Below are 23,647 nucleotides of genomic sequence, written 5' to 3'. Positions count from 1 at the left end.
CTCCCCGCCTGCTCAGGGGCTTCATAGTGGCAGAGCAGGGAGAGCGATTCACCCCATAAGCAGACCCTGTAGTATAAGGCAGCACCCCCATAGGCAGACCCTGTAGTATAAGGCAGCACCCCATAGGCAGACCCTGTAATATAAGGCAGCAACTCATAGGCAGACCCTGTAGTATAAGGCAGCACCCCCAAAGGCAGACCCTGTAGTATAAGGCAGTACCCCCATAGGCAGACCCTGTAGTATAAGGCAGCACCCCCATAGGCAGACCCTGCAGTATAAGGCAGCACCCCCATAAGCAGACCCTGTAGTATAAGGCAGCATCCCCATAGACAGACCCTGTAGTATAAGGCAGCACCCCATAGGCAGGCCCTGTAGTATAAGGCAGCACCCCTGTAGGCAGACCCTGCAGTATAAGGCAGCACCCCCATAGGCAGACCCTGTAGTATAAGGCTCCACCACCATGGGCAGACCCTGCAGTATAAGGTGGCACCCCCATAGGCAGACCCTGTAGTATAAGGCAGCACCCCCATAGGCAGACCCTGTAGTATAAGGCACCACCCCCATGGGCAGACCCTGCAGTATAAGGCAGCACCCCCATAAGCAGACCCTGTAGTATAAGGCAGCATCTGCATAGGCAGGCCCTGTAGTATAAGGCAGCACCCAATAGGCAGACCCTGTAGTATAAGGCTGCACCCCCATAGGCAGACCCTGTAGTATAAGGCAGCACCCCCATAGGCAGACCCTGTAGTATAAGGCAGCACCCCATAGGCAGACCCTGTAGAATAAGGCAGCACCACCATAGGCAGACACTGTAGTATAAGGCAGCACCACCATAGGCAGACCCTGTAGTATTAGGCAGCACCACCATAGGCAGACACTGTAGTATAAGGCAGCACCACCATAGGCAGACCCTGTAGTATTAGGCAGCACTCCCATAGGCAGACCCTGTAGTATAAGGCACCGCCCCCATGGGCAGACCCTGCAGTATAAGGCATCACCCCCATAGGCAGACCCTGTATTTTAAGGCAGCACCCCCATAAGCAGACTGTAGTATAAGGCAGCACCCTCATAGGCAGACTGTAGTATAAGGCGGCACCCCCATAGGCAGACCCCATGGTATAAGGCAGCATCCCCATAGGCAGACTCTGTAGTATAAGGCAGCACCCCAGAGGCAGACCCTGTAGTATAAGGCAGCACCCCATAAAAAACAATAAATAAATACTCACCTCTCTTCCTCTCCTGACAGGGGGCAGCAGGTAGTGACGTCATGGGAGAAGGAGCGTAGCACAGCACTCTTTCCCTCATTAATGCGGTCAGCTGTATCGGCTAAATGCTGAAACAGCTGACCTTGCGATGACGGGCAGGGGACCCACTGCTGGCACCGTGCCTCCCCGCCTGCTCATGGGCCCCATAGCAGCAGAGCAGGGAGATCGATTCTCCCTGCTCTGCCACAGAATGTAACTGTATTGGCACGCTGTGCAAACGCCGATACAATTACAGTAGCCCCCTCTGCCCCCCCCCCCCCCCGGTAGCTATGCTACTGGCTCCACCCTATCTCCACTTCCAACCTTCGAACCTTCACCAGTTCCACAGCTCTCTTTTGAAAAAACTCCACAGCTGCACCATGCCCTCACCAATCACACATTAACAGTTCCCATAGAACACCTGACCAATGACCAATAATACCTTATAAAAGTGACAAATACCGTCACACCATGACTAGACTACATATTACCACCATATAGTAACCGAATAACACCACATCCAAGGAACAAATACCAAAACACCATGACGAGACCATATATTATCACCACAGTGACCAAATACAACAATACTGACCATTAATAAAAATAAATACTAATATTACCATTAGTGCCATTATACACAGTAGCTCTGCACATAGTATAGTGCATGGTGTAAGTGTATAGGTAATACAGTAATCACCAGTGACATTATACACACAAGCTCTGTACATAGTATAGTGTATAGTGTAAGTGTACAGGTAATACAATAATCACCAGTGACATTATACACAGGAGCTCTGTATATAGTGTCAGTGTACACGTAATGCAGTGATCACCAGTGACATTATACAATTATACACAGGAGCTCTGTATATAGTGTCAGTGTAGAGGTAATACAGAGATCACCAGTGACATTATACACAGGAGCTCTGCATATAGTGTCAGTGTACAGGTAATACAGAGATCACCAGTGACATTATACACAGGAGCTCTGTATGTAATGCAGTGATCACCAGTGACATTATACAATTATACACAGGAGCTCTGTATATAATGTCAGTGTACAGGTAATACAGGGATCACCAGTGACATTAAACACATGAGCTATGTATATAGTGTCAATGTACAGAGATCGCCAGTGACATTATACACAGGAGCTCTGTACAGAGTATACAGTATATAGTGTCAGTGTATAGGTAACACACTGACTCACTGGTGACGTCTCTAGGTGAAGTTCTTCATCTTCGCTTTTCTCCTTCATCCAGTGCAGATGGCCAATCACTTCTTCCATCCAGGACTTGTCTATAAATAAAATAACACACAGTAATCTAGAGCACTGCTTCCAGAGGACATTGCCCAACTTCCACACTTCACAGCTTTATACAGACGTGCACCCACCATTAATATATAATTAGCTATTATGCAATCCACCATTCCAATTATAAATTCTAATCCACCACTGTGACCCCCACTAGCTATAAATAGCCACTTTCTCCTGCCAATAAATATATAAATTAATTAGCACCTGTACTTTTTCTCCCAAATCATTACCAGTCACACTACGTCATCCTCAATGTCCCCCACCCTGTACCTACCACTCCCTAGATTCATATATTTACATGCACCCCTCTGCCCCAATTCATTGTCATGTCCTCTGTCTCTCCCACACCCACCATCAATGAATTATCATTTGCTCTCCCTCAAACTGAATTCATCATCATTTACTCTCCTCACCCCCCACCCTCAATTCATCATTTGCTCTCCCCACCCCCACTCCCAAGTCATCATTTGCTCTACCCCCACTCAGAATTCTCCATTTGCTCTCCCCCACTCCTAATTCATCATTTGCTCTCCTCCCAACTTCCAATTCATCATTTTCTCTCCCCACCCCCACTCCCAATTCATTATTTGCTCTCCCCACACCCACACCCAATTCATTATTTGCTCCCCCCACTCCCAATTCATTATTTGCTCTCCCTACCCCCACTCCCAATTCAGCATTTGCTCCCCCCACTCCCAATTCATTTGCTCTCTCTACCCCCACTCCCAATTCAGCATTTGCTTTCCCCACCCACAATTCCTCATTTGCTCTCCTTCCACTCCCAAATCATCATTCTCCCAACTACCAATTCCTCATTTGCTCTCCCCAACACTCCCAAATCATCATTTGCCCCTCCCTCAACTACCAATTCATCACTTACAGTTCCCCAAAACCATTTAATTAATTTTATTTAAAAAAAATAATTCTATACTTATCTCTCATACGATCCCTTGCAGCTCCACTTCTGGACTGGCATCCTGGTGCTCTTACATGATGACGCGTGCACTATGAGTCATCGCATATGTGCTGTCAGCAGCACCTCATAGAGGAGGCTCCCTTGAAGCTGCACGGCAATCTTGGCCGTGAGAACCCCAAGCCTCCCTGAGCCGGCACATGATACCCTGAGGTCCGATGAGCGGAAGCACAAGAGGGAGGCCTGGACCAGGACTGGGCCCTCGCTCTTTACTACTGTTCAACGGGACCAATACAGTAGTGAGGGCAGTAAATCCCTGATGGTGGCTCTAATGACACCATGTAATAATTCAATAATACTAATGCACACAGCGCAAATAATGTCACTATACAATGACTGAATGATATTACTGCACACAGCATGAATACTATCATTATGCAATGACTGAATAATATTACTCCACAAAGAGTTAATAATTCCACCATGCAATGACTGAATAATACTACTGCACAGAGTGGGAATAATACCATTATACAATGACTGAATAATACTAGCGCACAAAGAGTGAATAATACCACTGTACAATGGCTGAATAATACTACTGCACAGATAGTGAATCATACCACCATGCAATGAATGAATAACACTGCTGCAAAGAATGAGAATAATGCAACTTTAAAATGGCTGAATAATGCTACTGCTCAGATAGTGAATATTACCACCATATAAACAATGAATAATACTACAGCACTGAGAGTGAATAATGCCAATATGCAAGTGAATATTACTACTACACAGAGTGCGAATATTATATTACCACTTTACAACGCCTGAATAATACTACTGTATTGAGAGTGAATAATACCATCATACAATGACCGAATAATACTACTGCGCTGCAAGTGAATAATACCATCACACAATGACTGAATAATATTTATTTACAGTAACTAATTAATACCAATATATTTAAATGAATAATAATTCTGTATAGTGCCTGATAACCTTATAGTGAATGAATAATACTACCATACAGTGACTATTAACACTATACAATGACTAAATGATACCACAATATAGTGACCAAATAATACTGTTCCTGCAATGTTAAGGTGATAATAATCACATTTATATAAAGATGAAAGCCTTTCATTATTCATACAGTTGCTAAATTGGTGAAAAAAATGATCATATAAAAGAATACTTCTTTCTCCTTCATCAGACCCTAATAAATCATTGGTCTCCAACATGCAGCTAGCAGTGTTTCCGCATGGACCTTGCCGCAAAAAACTAATCCTAAGTGAGCTATGATATAGATAATAAAGTGTTGCAAGTATGATCCATTCTTCATTAGCTACTACATTATAGGGGTACATTCAGACCTCCTTCAGATGTGGCTCTAGGAGACCTCCTTCAGATGTGGCCCTAGGAGACCTCCTTCAGATGTGGGCCTAGGAGATCTCCTTCAGATGTGGCCCTAGGAGACCTTCAGATGTGGCACTAGGAGATCTCCTTCAGATATGGCCCTAGGAGACCTTCAGATGTAGCCCTAGGAGACCTCCTTCAGATGTGGTCCCATGAGACCACCTTCAGATGTGGCCCTAGGAGACCTCCTTCAGATGTGGTCCCATGAGACCTCCTTCAGATGTGGCCCTAGGAGATCTCCTTCAGATGTGGCCCTAGGAGATCTCCTTCAGATGTGGCCCTAGGAGATCTCCTTCAGATGTGGCCCTAGGAGATCTCCTTCAGATGTGGCCCCAGGAGACCTCCTGCATTTACAGTTCCCTTGGGAATATTGCATCTTTGCTAATTCTGACTTTATCACATCAGTTATTTAGAATCTCCAAAAAGTAGGTTTATTTCATAGAAATTGTTAGAAAGGAGCCAGCTGATATTTCAAGACAGATAACAGTGCTGACAATTTATATGATGTTTTTCCTATAGTATGTCCTTGAAAATACCTTATGTTTTGGAGCTGTTACTTGAGACCACACTTCTGTGAACACAGAACGGAAAATGTTCCCTGATTAACCAGCAGACATTAAACGCAGTTGACACATCTCTTCTCGGAGCTACTTATCTGAATGTTATCATCAAAGCTATTCTGACAATATGGAAAAGATTTCATAATATGTGGGAAGGTTTCTTTATCCAGTGCTGATTTCACTATCAAAAGTCAGAGTTGTACACAAAGGTGGATTGATGACAGAAGAGTGGAATAATTTTCCGTCACGGACAAATCTCACTCGCCAATATTGACAGGTTTGGCTGACAGCCTAATGTGTATGGCGTCCAATGAAAAATTATTGTTGGGGAGATGAGGATCCTGTATGTATGATTTTGGACTGCAAATCCTTTTGATCTCCCAAGAAAAAATCCTTGATTAAAGATGTCACAGCAGCTTTCTCATAGAGAACAGAGGAGCTCTCAGCGCTGCACAGGAGAGTTGGGTGAGATAGCTGCAGGTCAAACATTTAATCGAACCATTGTTCAGCTGACAGCCCTCTAATGCTTATGGGAGCTTTAATCAAACACTTGTTCATCTGACATATATGTCCCCATTCAAACAGTTGTATTTTCAATCTTTGTGTGCATTGGATGCTAACCATAAAATGATCTATTGTCAAGTCTGAAAAATTAAGGATTACTACATTTCTATTACTGTAAGAATTATAATCCGTACATGAATACAGAACCAGAATCAGTAGATAAAAGAATTACCAGAATCAATCACTATCAATACATGAATTCATCTACAAAACCGTCATCAGTACATAAATACATATTCAAAACCGCAATCAGTACGTTAATATGTCTCCAGAATTAAAATTAGTACAAGAATATAGCCCTCAAAACCTTTTCATGGGTACATAAATGTAGCACCTTTACCTTAATTAGTATGTGATTACATCAACAGAAGAACCATCAGTACATAAATACAGCATCAGAACCAGCATCAGTACGTATATATGTCACTTGAACACCATCAGTACATGAGTATTGCACCAAAACCATTATCAGTGCATAAATTCATGAACAGAATCACTATTAGTGCATGAATACAACACCAGAACCACCATCAGTACACGAATACATCACAATAACCACTATCAGTGCATTAATGTGGTAGCAGAACCATTATAAGTGCATGACTATAGCACCAGAAACATCATCAGTACAAAATACATCACCAGAACTACCATCATTTCATGAATAAAACACCAGAACAGCCATCAATACAGTAATACAGCACCAGGACCACTATCAGGATAAGAGAACACACCAATATCATCACCAGTACATACATACATCACTAGAACCATTATCAGTATGGCAATATTTCACACAAACCACTATCTGCACATGAATACAAAACCAGAACCATCATCAGTACATGAGCACAGTACTAGAACCACTATCAGTACATAAATAGTGCTGCAAACTTAGTACAGCAATCAATTGCAATGTCAGGTCAGTCCCCAGCAAACACTATTGTGTTGCATAAACCTTCAACTCACAGTATGCCCTTAAAAATGATAAGGAGATGATGGGAGATGTTAATTGTTGCCAGCCATCACCAGACTGCAGACCACAGAGGAATCTCAGTACTCATTAAATATTTACTAGTGCTATTGCCTCCATCTAAAGAGTATCTTAGCTTTTAGGATATATCTTACATGTTTAACGTCCTTCAATTCTGAGCAAATTTGAGCGATTGGTGGAGTTCTCAGGATCCAGACACACCCAAAAGATTTTTTGGACGTGCACAGGATCTCACAGAAAGCCTATGAATTTGCAGTATACTGCATCTGTACTCTGCTTTATGTGATCTCTTTTGTCTCTTAAAGCGCAAACTTCTAAAAGGCATTTGAGTGATTGTGGAGGTCCCCGGAACACCACTGGTCTGCTAAGATTTAAAGGACCTAAAACATAAAACAATCTCCCAAAACTTTATTTTCTTTTTAAGGTGCATTTACACTGGCCAATAATTAGGAACCGATTATCGGCTTATCTAGACCGGACGTCAACCACCCTATTCACAACCAAAACATTCGTTCTTTGGGTGAAATGCTTTTTAAGCTTACTTAACTCCTTAATGACAGTGCCAATTTTGAGCTTAACCCCTTCCCGACATTTGACGTACTATCCCGTCGAGGTGGGGTGGGCCCGTATGACCGCCGACGGGATAGTACGTCATCACCGATCAGCGGCGCTCACGGGGGGAGCGCGGCCGATCGCGGCCGGGTGTCAGCTGCATATCGCAGCTGACATCCGGCACTATGTGCCAGGAGCGGTCACGGACCGCCCCCGGCACATTAACCCGCGGCACACCGCGATCAAACAGGTATAGGGAAGCATCGCGCAGGGAGGGGGCTAAAAAAGTTATAGTCCTGAGAATAAAGCAATACCAAAATAATTATTTTTTCTATAAAATAGTTTTTATCGTATAAAAGCGCCAAAACATAAAAAAATGATATAAATGAGATATCGCTGTAATCGTACTGACCCGACGAATAAAACTGCTTTATCAATTTTACCAAACGCGGAACGGTATAAACGCCTCCCCCAAAAGAAATTCATGAATAGCTGGTTTTTGATCACTCTGCCTCACAAAAATCGGAATAAAAAGCGATTAAAAAATGTCACGTGTCCGAAAATGTTACCAGTAAAAACGTCAACTCGTCCCGCAAAAAACAAGATCTCACATGACTCTGTGGACTCAAATATGGAAAAATTACAGCTCTCAAAATGTGGTAACGCAAAAAATATTTTTTGCAATGAAAAGCGTCTTTCAGTGTGTGACAGCTGCCAATCATAAAAATCCGCTAAATAACCCGCTATAAAAGTAAATCAAACCCCCCTTCATCACCCCCTTAGTTAGGGAAAAATAAAAAAATTAAAAAATGTATTTATTTCCATTTTCCCATTAGGGTTAGGGTTAGGGCTAGGGTTAGGGCTAGGGTTGGGGCTAGGGTTAGGGCTAGGGTTAGGGTTAGGGCTAGGGTTAGGGCTAGTGGTACGGCTAGTGTTAGGGCTAGTGATAGGGCTAGGGTTATTGCTACGGTTAGGGCTAGGGTTAGGGCTAGGGTTGGGGCTAGGGTTGGGGCTACAGTTAGGGTTGGGGCTAAAGATAGGGTTAGGGTTTGGATTACATTTACGGTTGGGAATAGGGTTGGGTGTGTCTGGGTTAGAGGAGTGGTTAGGGTTACTGTTGGGATTAGGGTAAGGGGTGTGTTTGGATTAGGGTTTCAGTTATAATTGGGGGGTTTCCACTGTTTAGGCACATCAGGGGCTCTCCAAACGGGACATGGCATCCGATCTGAATTCCAGCCAATTCTGCGTTGAAAAAGGAAAACAGTGCTCCTTCCCTTCAGAGCTCTCCCGTGTGCCCAAACAGGGGTTTACCCCAACATATGGGGTATCAGCGTACTCAGGACAAATTGGACATCATCTTTTGGGGTCCAATTTATCCTGCTACCCTTGGGAAAATACAAAACTGGGGGCCAAAAAATAAGTTTTGTGGGAAAAAAAAGATTTTTTATTTTCACGGCTCTGCGTTGTAAACTGTAGTGAAACACTTGGGGGTTCAAAGTTCTCACAACACATCTAGATAAGTTCCTTGGGGGGTCTAGTTTCCAATATGGGGTCACTTGTGGGGGGTTTGTACTGTTTGGGTACATCAGGGGCTCTGCAAATGCAACGTGACGCCTGCAGACCAATCCATTTAAGTCTGCATTCCAAATGGCGCTCCTTCCCTTCCGAGCTCTGTCATGCGCCCAAACAGTGATTCCCCCCCACATATGGGGTATCAGCGTACTCAGGATAAATTGAACAACAACTTTTGGGGTCCAATTTATCCTGATACCCTTGTGAAAATACAAAACTGGGGGCTAAAAAATCATTTTTATGAAAAAAAAAAAAAAAATTATTTTCACGGCTCTGCGTTATAAACTGTAGTGAAACACTTGGGGGTTCAAAGTTCTCACAACACATCTAGATAAGTTCCTTGGGGGGTCTAGTTTCCAATATGGGGTCACTTGTGGGGGGTTTGTACTGTTTGGGTACATCAGGGGCTCTGCAAATGCAACGTGACGCCTGCAGACCAATCCATTTAAGTCTGCATTCCAAATGGCGCTCCTTCCCTTCCGAGCTCTGTCATGCGCCCAAACAGTGGTTTCCCCCCACATATGGGGTATCAGCGTACTCAGGACAAATTGGACAACAATGTTTGGGGTCCAATTTATCCTGATACCCTTGTGAAAATACAAAACTGGGGGCTAAAAATCATTTTTGTGAAAAAAAAAAAGAATTTTTATTTTCACGGCTCTGCGTTATAAACTGTAGTGAAACACTTGGGGGTTCAAAGCTATCAAAACACATCTAGATAAGTTCCTTAGGGGGTCTACTTTCCAAAATGGTGTCACTTGTGGGGGTTTTTAATGTTTAGGCACATCAGGGGCTCTCCAAACGCAACATGGCATCCCATCTTAATTCCAGTCAATTTTGCATTGAAAAGTAAAATAGCGCTCCTTCCCTTCTGAGCTCTGCTATGCACCCAAACAGTGGTTTACCCCCACATATGGGGTATCGTCGTACTCAGGACAAATTGCACAACAACTTTTGTGGTCTAATTTCTTCTCTTACCCTTGGGGAAATAAAAAAATGGGGGCGAAAAGATCATTTTTGTGAAAAAATATGATTTTTTATTTTTACGGCTCTGCATTATAAACTTCTGTGAAGCACTTGTTGGGTCAAAGTGCTCAACACACATCTAGATAAGTTCCTTAAGGGGTCTACTTTTCAAAATGGTGTCACTTGTGGGGGGTTTCAATGTTTAGGCACATCAGGGGCTCTCCAAACGCAACATGGCGTCCCATCTCAATTCCAGTCAATTTTGCATTGAAAAGTCAAATGGCGCTCCTTCCCTTCCGAGCTCTGCCCTGCGCCCAAACAATGGTTTACACCCACATATGGGGTATCAGCGTACTCAGGACAAATTGCAAAACAATTTTTGGGGTCCAATTTCTTCTCTTACCCTTGGGAAAATAAAAAATTGGGGGCGAAAAGATCATTTTTGTGAAAAAATATGATTTTTTATTTTTACGGCTCTGCATTATAAACTTCTGTGAAGCACTTGTTGGGTCAAAGTGCTCACCACACATCTAGATAAGATCCTTAGGGGGTCTACTTTCCAAAATGGTGTCACTTGTGGGGGTTTCAATGTTTAGGCACATCAGGGGCTCTCCAAATGCAACATGGCGTCCCATCTCAATTCCAGTCAATTTTGCATTGAAAAGTCAAATGGCGCTCCTTCCCTTCCGAGCTCTGCCCTGCGCCCAAACAATGGTTTACACCCACATATGGGGTATCAGTGTACTCAGGACAAATTGCACAACAATTTTTGGGGTCCAATTTCTTCTCTTACCCTTGGGAAAATAAAAAATTGGGGGCGAAAAATCATTTTTGTGAAAAAATATGATTTTTTATTTTTACGGCTCTGCATTATAAACTTCTGTGAAGCACTTGTTGGGTCAAAGTGCTCACCACACATCTAGATAAGATCCTTAGGGGGTCTACTTTCCAAAATGGTGTCACTTGTGGGGGGTTTCAATGTTTAGGCACATCAGGGGCTCTCCAAATGCAACATGGCGTCCCATCTCAATTCCAGTCAATTTTGCATTGAAAAGTCAAATGGCGCTCCTTTCCTTCCGAGCCCTGCCATGCGCCCAAACAGTGGTTTACCCCCACATTTGGGGTATCAGCGTACTCAGGACAAATTGTACAACAAATTTTGGGGTCTATTTTCTCCTGTTACCCTTGGTAAAATAAAACAAATTGGAGCTGAAATAAATTTTGTGTGAAAAAAAGTTAAATGTTTATTTTTATTTAAACATTCCAAAAATTCCTGTGAAACACCTGATGGGTTAATAAACTTCTTGAAAGTGGTTTTGAGTACCTTGAGGGGTGCAGTTTTTAGAATGGTGTCACACTTGGGTATTTTCTATCATATAGACCCCTCAAAATGACTTCAAATGAGATGTGGTCCCTAAAAAAAAATGGTGTTGTAAAAATGAGAAATTGCTGGTCAACTTTTAACCCTTATAACTCCGTCACAAAAAAAAATTTTGGTTCCAAAATTGTGCTGATGTAAAGTAGACATGTGGGAAATGTTACTTATTAAGTATTTTGCGTGACATATGTCTGTGATTTAAGGGCATAAAAATTCAAAGTTGGAAAATTGCGAAATTTTCAAAATTTTCGCCAAATATTCGTTTTTTTCACAAATAAACGTAAGTTATATCGAATAAATTTTACCACTATCATGAAGTACAATATGTCTCAAGAAAACAATGTCAGAATCGCCAAGATCCGTTGAAGCGTTCCAGAGTTATAACCTCATAAAGGGACAGTGGTCAGAATTGTAAAAATTGGCCTGGTCATTAACGTGCAAACCACCCTTGGGGGTGAAGGGGTTAATGACCAAGCCCCATCTTTCAAATCTGACATGCATCACTGCGTTTTTTCATGACAGACTGTTCTTTATGTTAGTGGTAAATTAACGTCAATAGTGTTTTTAGAAAATTTTGCAATTTTTAAGCTTTGTAGCCTTAAACCAGGTAGTCACACCACACAAAATAGTTAATAAAAATAATTTCCATTTATTTTCTTTACATTAGCATTGTTTTTAAAATGTCACTTTATTTTGTTAGGATGTTAAAAGAGTTAAAATATTGCAGCAATTTTTAATTTTTTTTTCAAAGTAATTTATAAATCATATTTTTTACAGACCTATTCCGTTTTGAAATGACTTTGAGGGGCCTATATACAGTGGGGAAAATAAGTATTTGATACACTGCCGATTTTTCGTTGTGATCGAATGATATGTTTGAGTCCCGGCGGCTGTTCGACAGTGGCAACACATGCGGGCCTTGCCTAACAAACAGGTAATCCCTGCATATGTTGCGGCTGTAGGACAACTGCGAGACATGCAGTCACGGGGACTTGAACATATTTTTCGAGCACGCAGAAGACACTCGCACCCGAGCATGGTCAGATAACACCTTATCCGAGCACAGAGAGGTGGTGACAGTTTTACTTTAGTATGTACCGTTATACTGGGTATGATATGATTGTTTTCTAAGTTTTTTTTATTAATGATTAGAGACTTGAGGAGTTATTTGAACTTTTATATTTTTTTTGTGGATGTGATGCACTTTCGGGTGTTATAAAATAACAATGATACCCATTATTGTGTTTTTTGCAGCTTCTTACCAAGGACCTAGAGTGCCGCTTTTCATCATTAGCTGACATCCAGACTTCTCCATACTTGGCTGACATGAACTGGGATGCAGTATTGGAGAAATCCATCACGCCTAGCTTTGTTCCAAATGTAAGAATTTATTTTATATGTGTTTACTACTGGTAGAATGTTGGAAATTGCAATGACACAGTTTATATTCTGTGGACAGCATGAGAATGACAACCTTAAGGCTATGTGCCCACGTTGACGCTTACAAAACACATCCCATTATTTTTAATGCCATTCTGCAATTGCTGTGCCCATGCAGCTTTTTTGCCACAACGGAAACGCATCACGATAAAAAGAGCAGCATGTTCATTCATTTTCCCAGCGATTTTGCCGTTATAGAATTGTATTGGAACGCATGAAAAAAAAACACATGAAAAAAGCGACAAAAACGTGAGAAAAAACGCAAGTGGATTTCCTGGCAAGGGTGTCCGGTTTTGATGAGGAAAATTCTGCTTAGATTCTGCAACGTGGGCACAAAGCCTTATAGTTCTACTTCCACACTACAATGTTGTGTGCAGAACAGAAGGCGAAACGGAAGAAAATCAAATAAATATAACTCAAAGACTAATTACATGGTAGGGGCAGACGTGCGGGTCCAGGTGATAGCGGGGAGCCCACATCCCAGTCTCAGCCTCCGAATAGGTAATTATACCGGTCCACTGACTGCTCTCGGCCTGTCTGGTAATATCTGACATAGCCAGTTTTAACTTATGGTAGCGGTGTAGGCTTTATACTAAGTGGGGCGAGATAGGGTGTATAAACATATGGATGCATACCATAGTTCTATTTGGCATAGATGGATTATATGATATTTCTATGGATTGAATTATTAATGACATGAGTGCTTTCCACAGTAACATCCGATATGGGATGTACCCGTTTGTCACTTGGTGCTGCACGTCAACATTGGTAATGGGAGAGGGATATTGTCCTATTCCCCAAAACTGTCAATATGGTTTTTAAATTTTGTAATAACTTCAATAAAATTAAATTGTTTCTGATTAATAAACATTGCCTTTTAATCATCTTTTTGCGGGGTGTTCTATGTAGTAGTTGATGATAGGCTAATTACGTCCTGTCGTTTGCATGGTTATTTATTTTGGATATAAATGTATTATACCATGCTTCGCTGTCATCTGTGTATATTAATTACCGTACATGGTACGTCATACAGATGCAGCAGAACTGAGGTCATGTTAGAATGCCCAAAGTTTACAATACATTTTCTTTCGTTTCCCTATTGTAATGTCTTAACTCTTTGAAGATGCCATCATTTAAGGCTTTGAGGAAACAACAGGGATTTTTGGTGTTGAAAGAGGATCTATCACTTTCTGAGAGACTTCATAAGGTAAAAGATGGGTAAAATATAAACCTGCTCAAACATATATAACTATAAAAATTAAAAAGCTCCCTCTCTAATTTACTAATAAATAAGAGAGTTGGCTAAAGTGGTCTGAAACTGGGCTTTCCACCATCTCACTAGCTTGACAGACGTAAAAAAAAAGGGGGTAAAATGTGGATTTAAACTGCGCTGCTGAATGATTCAAGGTCCAAATATGTAGCCATTAGATCGTGGATTTATTCAACGCGTTTTAAAGTATAAGACTTCTTCATCAGGACACCACAACATATTGTGGTGTCCTGATGAAGAAGTCTTGTACTTTGAAACGCGTTGAATAAATCCATGATCTAATGGCTACATATTTGGACCTTGAATCTTTCAGCAGCACAGTTTAAATCCACATTTTACCCCCTTTTTTTACCTCTGTTGGTCACGCGTGGACTGGTGGATCTGCTGCAGCAGGATATATCTATGAGCCTTTCCTTTGGGTGAAATTGGTGAGTAGAACCTGATCTACCTTATCAATTGTATCTTGGATAAGAACCTATTGCACTCTTTTCTCCAGCAGCATTTTTTAGCTTGACAGATGTGATAGACTTCTTGCTTCTGAGTTAGGAGGTACTACTCTGTGTTGGGAGACAGTATGGAAATATAGTGGAGATATGTACTGGTGGTTTACTTCAATATGAAGGTATGATGGATTCCTATGTGTTATGGAGCAGCAAAAGGAGGAGGCTATAAGAACATAGAAGTACCTCCATGTGTGTCTGCTGTGGGCTCTATGTGTATGTACTGACAGTTCTCAGATAAACCCTTTAGAAGCAGCTGTGTCCTCCTTTAGCAGATCAACTCTTTACAATCAGCTATATTCTTCTCTAGCACATTGTAGATTAAAAGGTTAGGAAACTGCTTGGACAGATCACAGACGCTTTTTAAATGCTATAGCTACCCATGGAAAATGAAAATAACATACAATCACTTCCTTTCCTGGACTGGTCCTATTCTAGTGATGTATCTACTGCTACTCATGTGATATTGCTTTGTCACATCAGGGCTACACTCTGTCGGCAGCCACTAATGGAATGCAGCCTTCACAGTTGTCTCAGATGGGCCGTCTTAAGGAAGTTTGAAAGCTAAAGTCGATAAGTGGGCAATGACAGGCTGCAAAGCTCACATGACAAAATAATGTCAAGTAAGCACCAGCAGATACAATGCCCTCATCGTTGTAACGTAGTGGAGTATATATATTTTTTATTTTACATGTGGGACTATGTAATTTAAGAAGGGGTTGTCCAAATAGTGGAAACCTCATTAACCCATTACAAGCAGCTAATTATTTTCTCTTCTAATAGATTAACCCTTTAGAAACTGCTATGTCCTCCTCCTGTATCTGGTCTGCATAATACACAAGAACATGTTATTACATGCCAAATAAATAGCAATATTCCGTTCTGACTCTGCACAGGAGTTGAGGAGAATTTTCTCTGAAGGTTTTTCTCAGAAGCCATTGGTCCTCATTAAAGGACTCATAACCATACTTTAGCCATATGATGACTTGTAATAAATTTATTTTCTTAATATTAACATTTTGGAATATATATATGGATCGCCCCCAGAGTAGGGCAATGGGGTACTCGGCACCGGGTCCTGCGGTTCGGGGGATGTCACGGTGGCTGACCCAGTCCGTGGCCCTCAGGGGTGTCCAGTAAAAGAGTTTATATATGGGCAAGGTGCAATAAAGAACGAGGAGACAGGTTTGCAGTCTTTTACCTTGTTTACTGGAGACATCAGGGGGTATCCTCAGCCCGGAGCGCCAGATGACAGGGCAGGCAGAGTCCGGTCAGTCAGAAGGCAATTCCAGAGTCCCCTTATCCAGGTGGAGATCAGTAGCCTTCCTACTAGCGCCTGTGTGTTGTAGTACCTCCCTGCTGAACTTCTCGGTAAGGTCCTCACAATTCTTGTAGATGTTTTAGATGTTATTTCTTCCTCTCTGTCCCCCAGATGGTATGGATAGGACAGACTTGTATGACTGATGGCCTGAGGCTTGTTTATAGGGACCCTAGAGACGCCCCGGCCCCCACAAGTTGCCACTGTGTCTTCTTAGGTATTAAGGTCAGGCAGCCAACTTGGAATTGACTGTCCTGCCGGTCTCTGGAGCAAGGCTTAGAGACAGTTGCTCCCTCGGTGTTCCTGGCCACCGGCTTCTGCGCCTCAGAAAGGAGCAGTTTGTTCCTGGCTGATCTCCCTCTGATATTCCTCTCCTGTGCTCTGCTTTCCTGCACACTCTCTGCAGTATGTTCACCTTTTAGTGTTTTTTCCCAGGGGTTGCAGCACTTCAGGCCAGCAGAGCTCCTCTTCTTGTGTCTGCCTGACAGGAACTGAACCCCTTTTCCCTCCAGATCAGGATGTAAATAGGGGAGTTCACCCTAAACAGGTTTAGAGCTCAGAGCTCCCCCTTCTGGTCTGGAGTGTGAACATGTTGCATGTGTGTGATACCTGAATGTGGTTGTCTTTCATTGCCTTCAGACGTGACATCACTTCTCCCCTGAAAGGATAATGACATCACTGCGACGACCAGGACACTGGGGCGCCGCATATATATTGTATTGAAAAGCTTATATTAATTTCTTCATGAGGGAAATAACAAAAGAGAAATTTCCCATTGTGGAATAACTGACATGTTCACTTTATTGTGCATGTCAGTACTAGATATAAGCAGATCAGGCAAAAATTTGGAAGATTGAATTTAACATCCAGCATTTCTCACGCTGTCACCTATATGACAGCGCGAGAAACACCGGGTCTGATCAGCAGTAAGTTCGTTACAGCCGGTCAGAGCTCTGTGGTTCCCATGCTGTCACACAGTTGATAGCATGTGAACCAGAGTCTATGACCGGTGGTAAAAAGGTTACCGCTGGTCATAGGCATGGCCTGATGAGAGCACTACTCTCATCATCTTACGCCTGGTCTCACTGATAGGTTACTAGAGTTCACAGCCACTGGGTCTCCCTGCAGCTGCAAGGCCCAGAAACCTCACCGGAAATTTTGAGGGACACTTTAAGGTTGCTTGTGTCACCAGCTGCTGGAACACCTGGAGGCGGTGAACTCAGGTTAACTTGTACTTTACTGTACTTCTTAAGAACTAAAAAAGTAAATGAAAAAACCGGTGTGGGGTCCCCCATAATTTTCATTACCAGCTGAGAGAAAGCCGATGGCTGAGGGCTGATATTACTATTCTGGGAAGTAGCCAATAGCCATAAAGGATTCCAGGCTATTAATATAAGCTCACAGCTGTTTCCTTAACCTTTGCTGGTTACTGTAGGGGAGACCCACCCACCAAAAGATGATGTGGGGTCACCTGTTGTGAATTTGGATTCTGGGCTCCCCCGGTGGCTACTGGTGGAATTGAACTGGTGTCTTCATCTTCTCTGTTCACCTGTTCCCATCAAGATGTGGGAGTCGCTATATAACCTTGCTGCTCTGTTAGTTGCTTGCCGGTCAACAATGTTATCAGAAGCCTCTCTGTGCTTGTTCCTGCTCCTAGACAACTACTAGATAAGTTGGACTCTTGTCCATGTTTGTTTTTGCATTTTGTTCCAGTTCACAGCTGTAGTTTCGTTACTGTGTCTGGAAAGCTCTTGTGAACGGGAATTGCCACTCTGGTGTTATGAGTTAATGCCAGAGTTTTAAAGTAATTTCTGGATGGTGTTTTTGATAGGGTTTTCAGCTGACCATGAAAGTGTCCTTTCTGTCTTCTGCTATGTAGTAAGTGGACCTCAAATTTGCTAAACCTATTTTCGTGCTACGTTTGTTATTTCGTCTCTACTCACCGCCAATACATGTGGGGGGCCTCTGTCTCCTTTCGGGGTATTTCTCTAGAGGTGAGCTAGGACTAATATTTTCCTCTGCTAGCTTTATTTAGTCCTCCGGCTGGGCTGGGCATCTAGAATCAACGTGGGCATGCTGCCCGGCCACTGCTAGTTGTGCGTTAGGTTTAGTTCATGGTCAGCTCAGTTCCCATCTTCCAAGAGCTAGTTCCTATATATGCTTATGCTATGTTCTCTTGCCATTGAGATCATGACAGTTTGACCGGACAGCAAAGTGTTAATTGTTTGGGCTGAAGCAGGAGAAAAAGAAGTGTTGAAGGGAAATTTTTTTTTTTTCCCCTCAGAGTTTTGCTGCCTAGCCCTTAATTGCTGTCTAGCTGCTTCTTACCTCCTCTTAACCCTTGAATGGCTCTGTGTCCACCTGTTTGTAATGGATCTTCAGAGTGTAACTGCAGGTTTGAATAATCTCGCCACGAAGGTACAAAATTTGCAAGATTTTGTTTGTCATGCACCTGTATCTGAGCCGAGAATTCCTTTGCCGGAATTTTTCTCGGGGAATAGATCCGGGTTTCAGAATTTTCGAAGTAATTGCAAATTATTTTTGTCTCTGAAATCTCGCTCTGCCGGAGACCCTGCACAGCAGGTCAGGATTGTGATTTCCTTGCTCCGGGGCGACCCTCAAGACTGGGCTTTTTCATTGACACCAGGGGATCCTGCGTTGCTCAATGTGGATGCGTTTTTTCTGGCCTTGGGGTTGCTTTATGACGAACCTCATTTGGAGCTTCAGGCAGAAAAAACTTTGATGTCCCTATCTCAGGGGCAAGATGAAGCGGAAATTTACTGCCAAAGATTCCGTAAATGGTCTGTGCTTACTCAGTGGAATGAGTGCGACCTGGCGGCGACTTTCAGAGAGGGTTTCTCTGATGCCATTAAGGATGTTATGGTGGGGTTCCCTGTGCCTACGGGTCTGAATGAGTCCATGACAATGGCTATTCAGATCGATAGGCGTTTGCGGGAGCGCAAACCAGTGCACCATCTGGCGGTGTCCACTGAGAAGTCGCCAGAGAGTATGCAGTGTGATAGAATTCTGTCCCGAAGCGAGCGGCAGAATTTTAGACGGAAAAATGGGTTGTGTTTCTATTGTGGTGATTCTACTCATGTTATATCAGCATGCTCTAAGCGCACTAAAAAGCTTGGTAAATCTGTTTCCATTTGCACCTTACCGTCTAAATTTATTCTATCTGTGACCCTGATTTGCTCTTTGTCATCTATTACCACGGACGCCTATGTCGACTCTGGCGCCGCTTTGAGTCTTATGGATTGGTCCTTTGCCAAACGCTGTGGGTATGATTTAGAGCCTTTGGAGACTCCTATTCCTCTGAAGGGGATTGACTCCACCCCATTGGCTAATAATAAACCACAATGCTGGACACAAGTAACTATGCGTATTAATCCGGATCACCAGGAGATTATTCGCTTTCTGGTGCTGTATAATCTACATGATGATTTGGTGCTAGGATTGCCTTGGCTGCAATCTCACAACCCAGTCCTCGACTGGAGAGCTATGTCTGTGTTGAGCTGGGGATGTAAGGGGGCTCATGGGGATGTACCTGTGGTTTCCATTTCATCATCCATTCCCTCTGAAATTCCTGAGTTCCTGTCTGACTATCGTGACGTCTTTGAAGAATCCAAGCTTGGTTCGTTACCTCCGCACCGAGAGTGCGATTGTGCCATAGATTTAATCCCGGGTAGTAAATACCCAAAGGGTCGTTTATTTAATCTGTCTGTGCCTGAACATGCTGCTATGCGAGAATATACAGTTAGGTCCATATATATTTGGACAGAGACAACATTTTTCTAATTTTGGTTATAGACATTACCACAATGAATTTTAAGCAAAACAGTTCAGATGCAGTTGAAGTTCAGACTTTCAGCTTTCATTTGAGGGTATCCACATTAAAATTGGATGAAGGGTTTAGGAGTTTCAGCTCTTTAACATGTGCCACCCTGTTTTTAAAGGGACCGAAAGTAATTGGACAATTGACTCCAAGGCTATTTCATGGACAGCTATGGGCAATCTCTTTGTTATGTAATTCTCAATTAAGCAGATAAAAGGCCTGGAGTTGATTTGAGGTGTGGTGCTTGCATTTGGAAGGTTTTGCTGTGAAGTAAACATGTGGTCAAAGGAGCTCTCCGTGCAGGTGAAACAAGCCATCCTTAAGCTGCAAAAACAGAACAAACCCATCCGAGAAATTGCTACCATATTAGGAGTGGCAAAATCTACAGTTTGGTACATCCTGAGAAAGAAAGAAAGCACTGGTGAACTCATCAATGCAAAAAGACCTGGGCGCCCATGGAAGAGAACACTGGTGGATGATCGCAGAATAATCTTCATGGTGAAGAGAAACCCCTTCACAACAGCCAACCAAGTGACCAACACTCTCCAGGAGGTCGGCGTATCAATATCCAAATCTACCATAAAGAGAAGACTGCATGAAAGTAAATACAGAGGGTTCACTGCACGGTGCAAGCCACTCATAAGCATCAACAATAAAAAGGCTAGACTGGACTTTGCTAAAAAAAATCTAAAAAAGCCAGCACAGTTCTGGAAGAACATTCTTTGGACAGATGAAACCAAGATCAACCTCTACCAGAATGATGGAAAGAGAAAAGTATGGTGAAGGCGTGGTACAGCTCATGATCCAAAGCATACCACATCATCTGTAAAACACGGCGGAGGCAGTGTGATGGCTTGGGCATGCATGGCTGCCAGTGGCACTGGGTCACTAGTGTTTATTGATGATGTGACACAGGACAGAAGCAGGCGAATGAATTCTGAGGTATTCAGAGACATATTGTGTGCTCAGATCCAGCCAAATGCAGTCAAACTGATTGGTTGTCGTTTCATACTACAGATGGACAATGACCCAAAACATAAAGCCAAAGCAACCCAGGAGTTTATTAAAGCGAAGAAGTGGAATATTCTTGAATGGCCTAGTCAGTCAACTGATCTCAACCCAATTGAGCATGCATTTCACTTGTTAAAGACTAAACTTCAGACAGAAAGGCCCACAAACAAACAGCAACTGAAAACCACCACAGTGAAGGCCTGGCAGAGCATCAAAAAGGAGGAAACACAGCGTCTGGTGATGTCCATGAGTTCAAGACTTCAGGCAGTCATTGCCAACTAAGGGTTTTCAACCAAGTACTAAAAATGAACATTTTATTTTTAATTATTGAATCTGTCCAATTACTTTTGGTCCCTTTAAAAACAGGGTGGCACATGTTAAGGAGCTGAAACTCCTAAAATCTTCATCCAATTTTAATGTGGATACCCTCAAATGAAAGCTGAAAGTCTGAACTTCAACTGCATCTGAATTGTTTTGTTTAAAATTCATTGTGGTAATGTCTATAACCAAAATGAGAAAAATGTTGTCTCTGTCCAAATATATATGGACCTAACTGTATAAAGGAGTCCTTGGAAAAGGGACATATTCGTCCATCGTCATCTCCCTTAGGAGCCGGTTTTTTCTTTGTGTCAAAAAAAGACGGCTCTTTGAGACCATGTATTGATTATCGGCTTTTGAATAAAATCACTGTTAAATATCAATACCCATTGCCGTTGCTGACTGATTTGTTTGCTCGCATAAAGGGGGCCAAGTGGTTCTCTAAGATTGACCTTCGTGGGGCGTATAATTTGGTGCGAATCAGGCAGGGGGATGAGTGGAAAACCGCATTTAATACGCCCGAGGGCCACTTTGAGTATTTAGTGATGCCTTTTGGTCTTTCTAATGCTCCGTCAGTTTTCCAGTCCTTTATGCATGATATTTTTCGCGATTATTTGGATAAATTTATGATTGTGTATCTGGATGATATTCTGATTTTTTCGGATGACTGGGACTCTCATGTCCAGCAAGTCAGGAGGGTTTTTCAGGTTTTGCGGTCTAATTCTTTGTGTGTGAAGGGTTCGAAGTGTGTTTTTGGGGTACAGAGGATTTCCTTTTTGGGATATATTTTTTCCCCCTCTTCCATTGAAATGGATCCTGTCAAGGTTCAAGCTATTTGTGATTGGACGCAGCCCTCTTCTCTTAAGAGTCTTCAGAAATTTTTGGGCTTTGCTAACTTTTATCGTCGATTTATTGCTGGTTTTTCGGATATTGCTAAGCCATTGACCGATTTGACTAAGAAGGGTGCTGATGTTGCTGATTGGTCCCCTGATGCTGTGGAGGCCTTTCGGGAGCTTAAGCGCCGTTTTTCCTCTGCCCCTGTGTTGCGTCAGCCTGATGTTGCTCTACCTTTTCAGGTTGAGGTCGACGCTTCTGAGATCGGAGCTGGGGCAGTGTTGTCGCAGAAAAGTTCTGACTGCTCCGTGATGAGGCCTTGTGCCTTCTTTTCCCGTAAATTTTCGCCCGCTGAGCGGAATTATGATGTTGGGAATCGGGAGCTTTTGGCCATGAAGTGGGCTTTTGAGGAGTGGCGCCATTGGCTTGAGGGGGCCAGACATCAGGTGGTGGTATTGACTGACCACAAAAATTTGATTTATCTTGAGACCGCCAGGCGCCTGAATCCTAGACAGGCGCGCTGGTCATTATTTTTCTCTCGGTTTAATTTTGTGGTGTCATACCTACCGGGTTCTAAGAATGTTAAGGCGGATGCCCTTTCTAGGAGTTTTGAGCCTGACTCGCCTGGTAACTCTGAGCCCACAGGTATCCTTAAGGATGGAGTGGTATTGTCAGCCGTTTCTCCAGACCTGCGGCGGGCCTTGCAGGAGTTTCAGGCGGAGAGACCTGATCGTTGCCCACCTGATAAACTGTTTGTTCCTGATGATTGGACCAATAGAGTCATCTCTGAGGTTCATTCTTCTGCGTTGGCAGGTCATCCTGGCATTTTTGGTACCAGGGATTTGGTGGCAAGGTCCTTCTGGTGGCCTTCCCTGTCACGAGATGTGCGAGGCTTTGTGCAGTCTTGTGACGTTTGTGCTCGGGCCAAGCCTTGTTGTTCTCGGGCTAGTGGATTATTGTTGCCCTTGCCTATTCCTAAGAGGCCTTGGACGCACATCTCGATGGATTTTATTTCAGATCTGCCTGTTTCTCAGAAGATGTCTGTCATCTGGGTGGTGTGTGACCGTTTTTCTAAGATGGTCCATTTGGTTCCTCTGCCCAAGTTACCTTCTTCTTCCGAGTTGGTTCCTCTGTTTTTTCAAAATGTTGTTCGTTTGCATGGTATTCCTGAGAATATCGTTTCTGGCAGAGGGACCCAATTCGTGTCTAGATTTTGGCGGGCATTCTGTGCTAGGATGGGCATAGATTTATCTTTTTCGTCCGCTTTCCATCCTCAGACGAATGGCCAGACCGAGCGGATTAATCAGACCCTGGAGACATATCTGAGGTGTTTTGTGTCTGCTGACCAGGATGATTGGGTTGCTTTTTTGCCATTGGCGGAGTTCGCTCTCAATAATCGGGCCAGCTCTGCCACTTTGGTGTCCCCGTTTTTCTGTAATTCGGGGTTTCATCCTCGATTTTCCTCTGGTCAGGTGGAATCTTCGGATTGTCCTGGAGTGGATGCTGTGGTGGAGAGATTGCATCAGATCTGGGGGCAGGTGGTGGACAATTTGAGGTTGTCCCAGGAGAAGACTCAGCTTTTTGCCAACCGCCACCGTCGTGTTGGTCCTCGGCTTTCTGTTGGGGATT

The 23,647-nt window shown here is 43.0% G+C and overlaps 1 protein-coding gene across 1 annotated transcript in view; it reads left to right on the top strand.

Annotated features, from left to right (window-relative positions):
• The window catches only part of STK32B (serine/threonine kinase 32B), a 314,328-nt gene that overhangs the window by 243,955 nt on the left and 46,726 nt on the right, over positions 1 to 23,647 (top strand). Inside the window, exon 9 of the mRNA XM_077280130.1 lies at positions 12,744 to 12,869. Coding sequence (XP_077136245.1) covers positions 12,744 to 12,869 — 126 coding nt within the window. The remainder of the gene's footprint in view (positions 1 to 12,743; positions 12,870 to 23,647) is intronic.

The sequence above is a fragment of the Ranitomeya variabilis genome, chromosome 1 (genome assembly GCF_051348905.1).
Source record: "Ranitomeya variabilis isolate aRanVar5 chromosome 1, aRanVar5.hap1, whole genome shotgun sequence".
Taxonomy (NCBI): domain Eukaryota; kingdom Metazoa; phylum Chordata; class Amphibia; order Anura; family Dendrobatidae; genus Ranitomeya; species Ranitomeya variabilis.
Note: the sequence above shows the minus strand (reverse complement) of the source record. Positions and strands in the feature narration are given on the sequence as shown.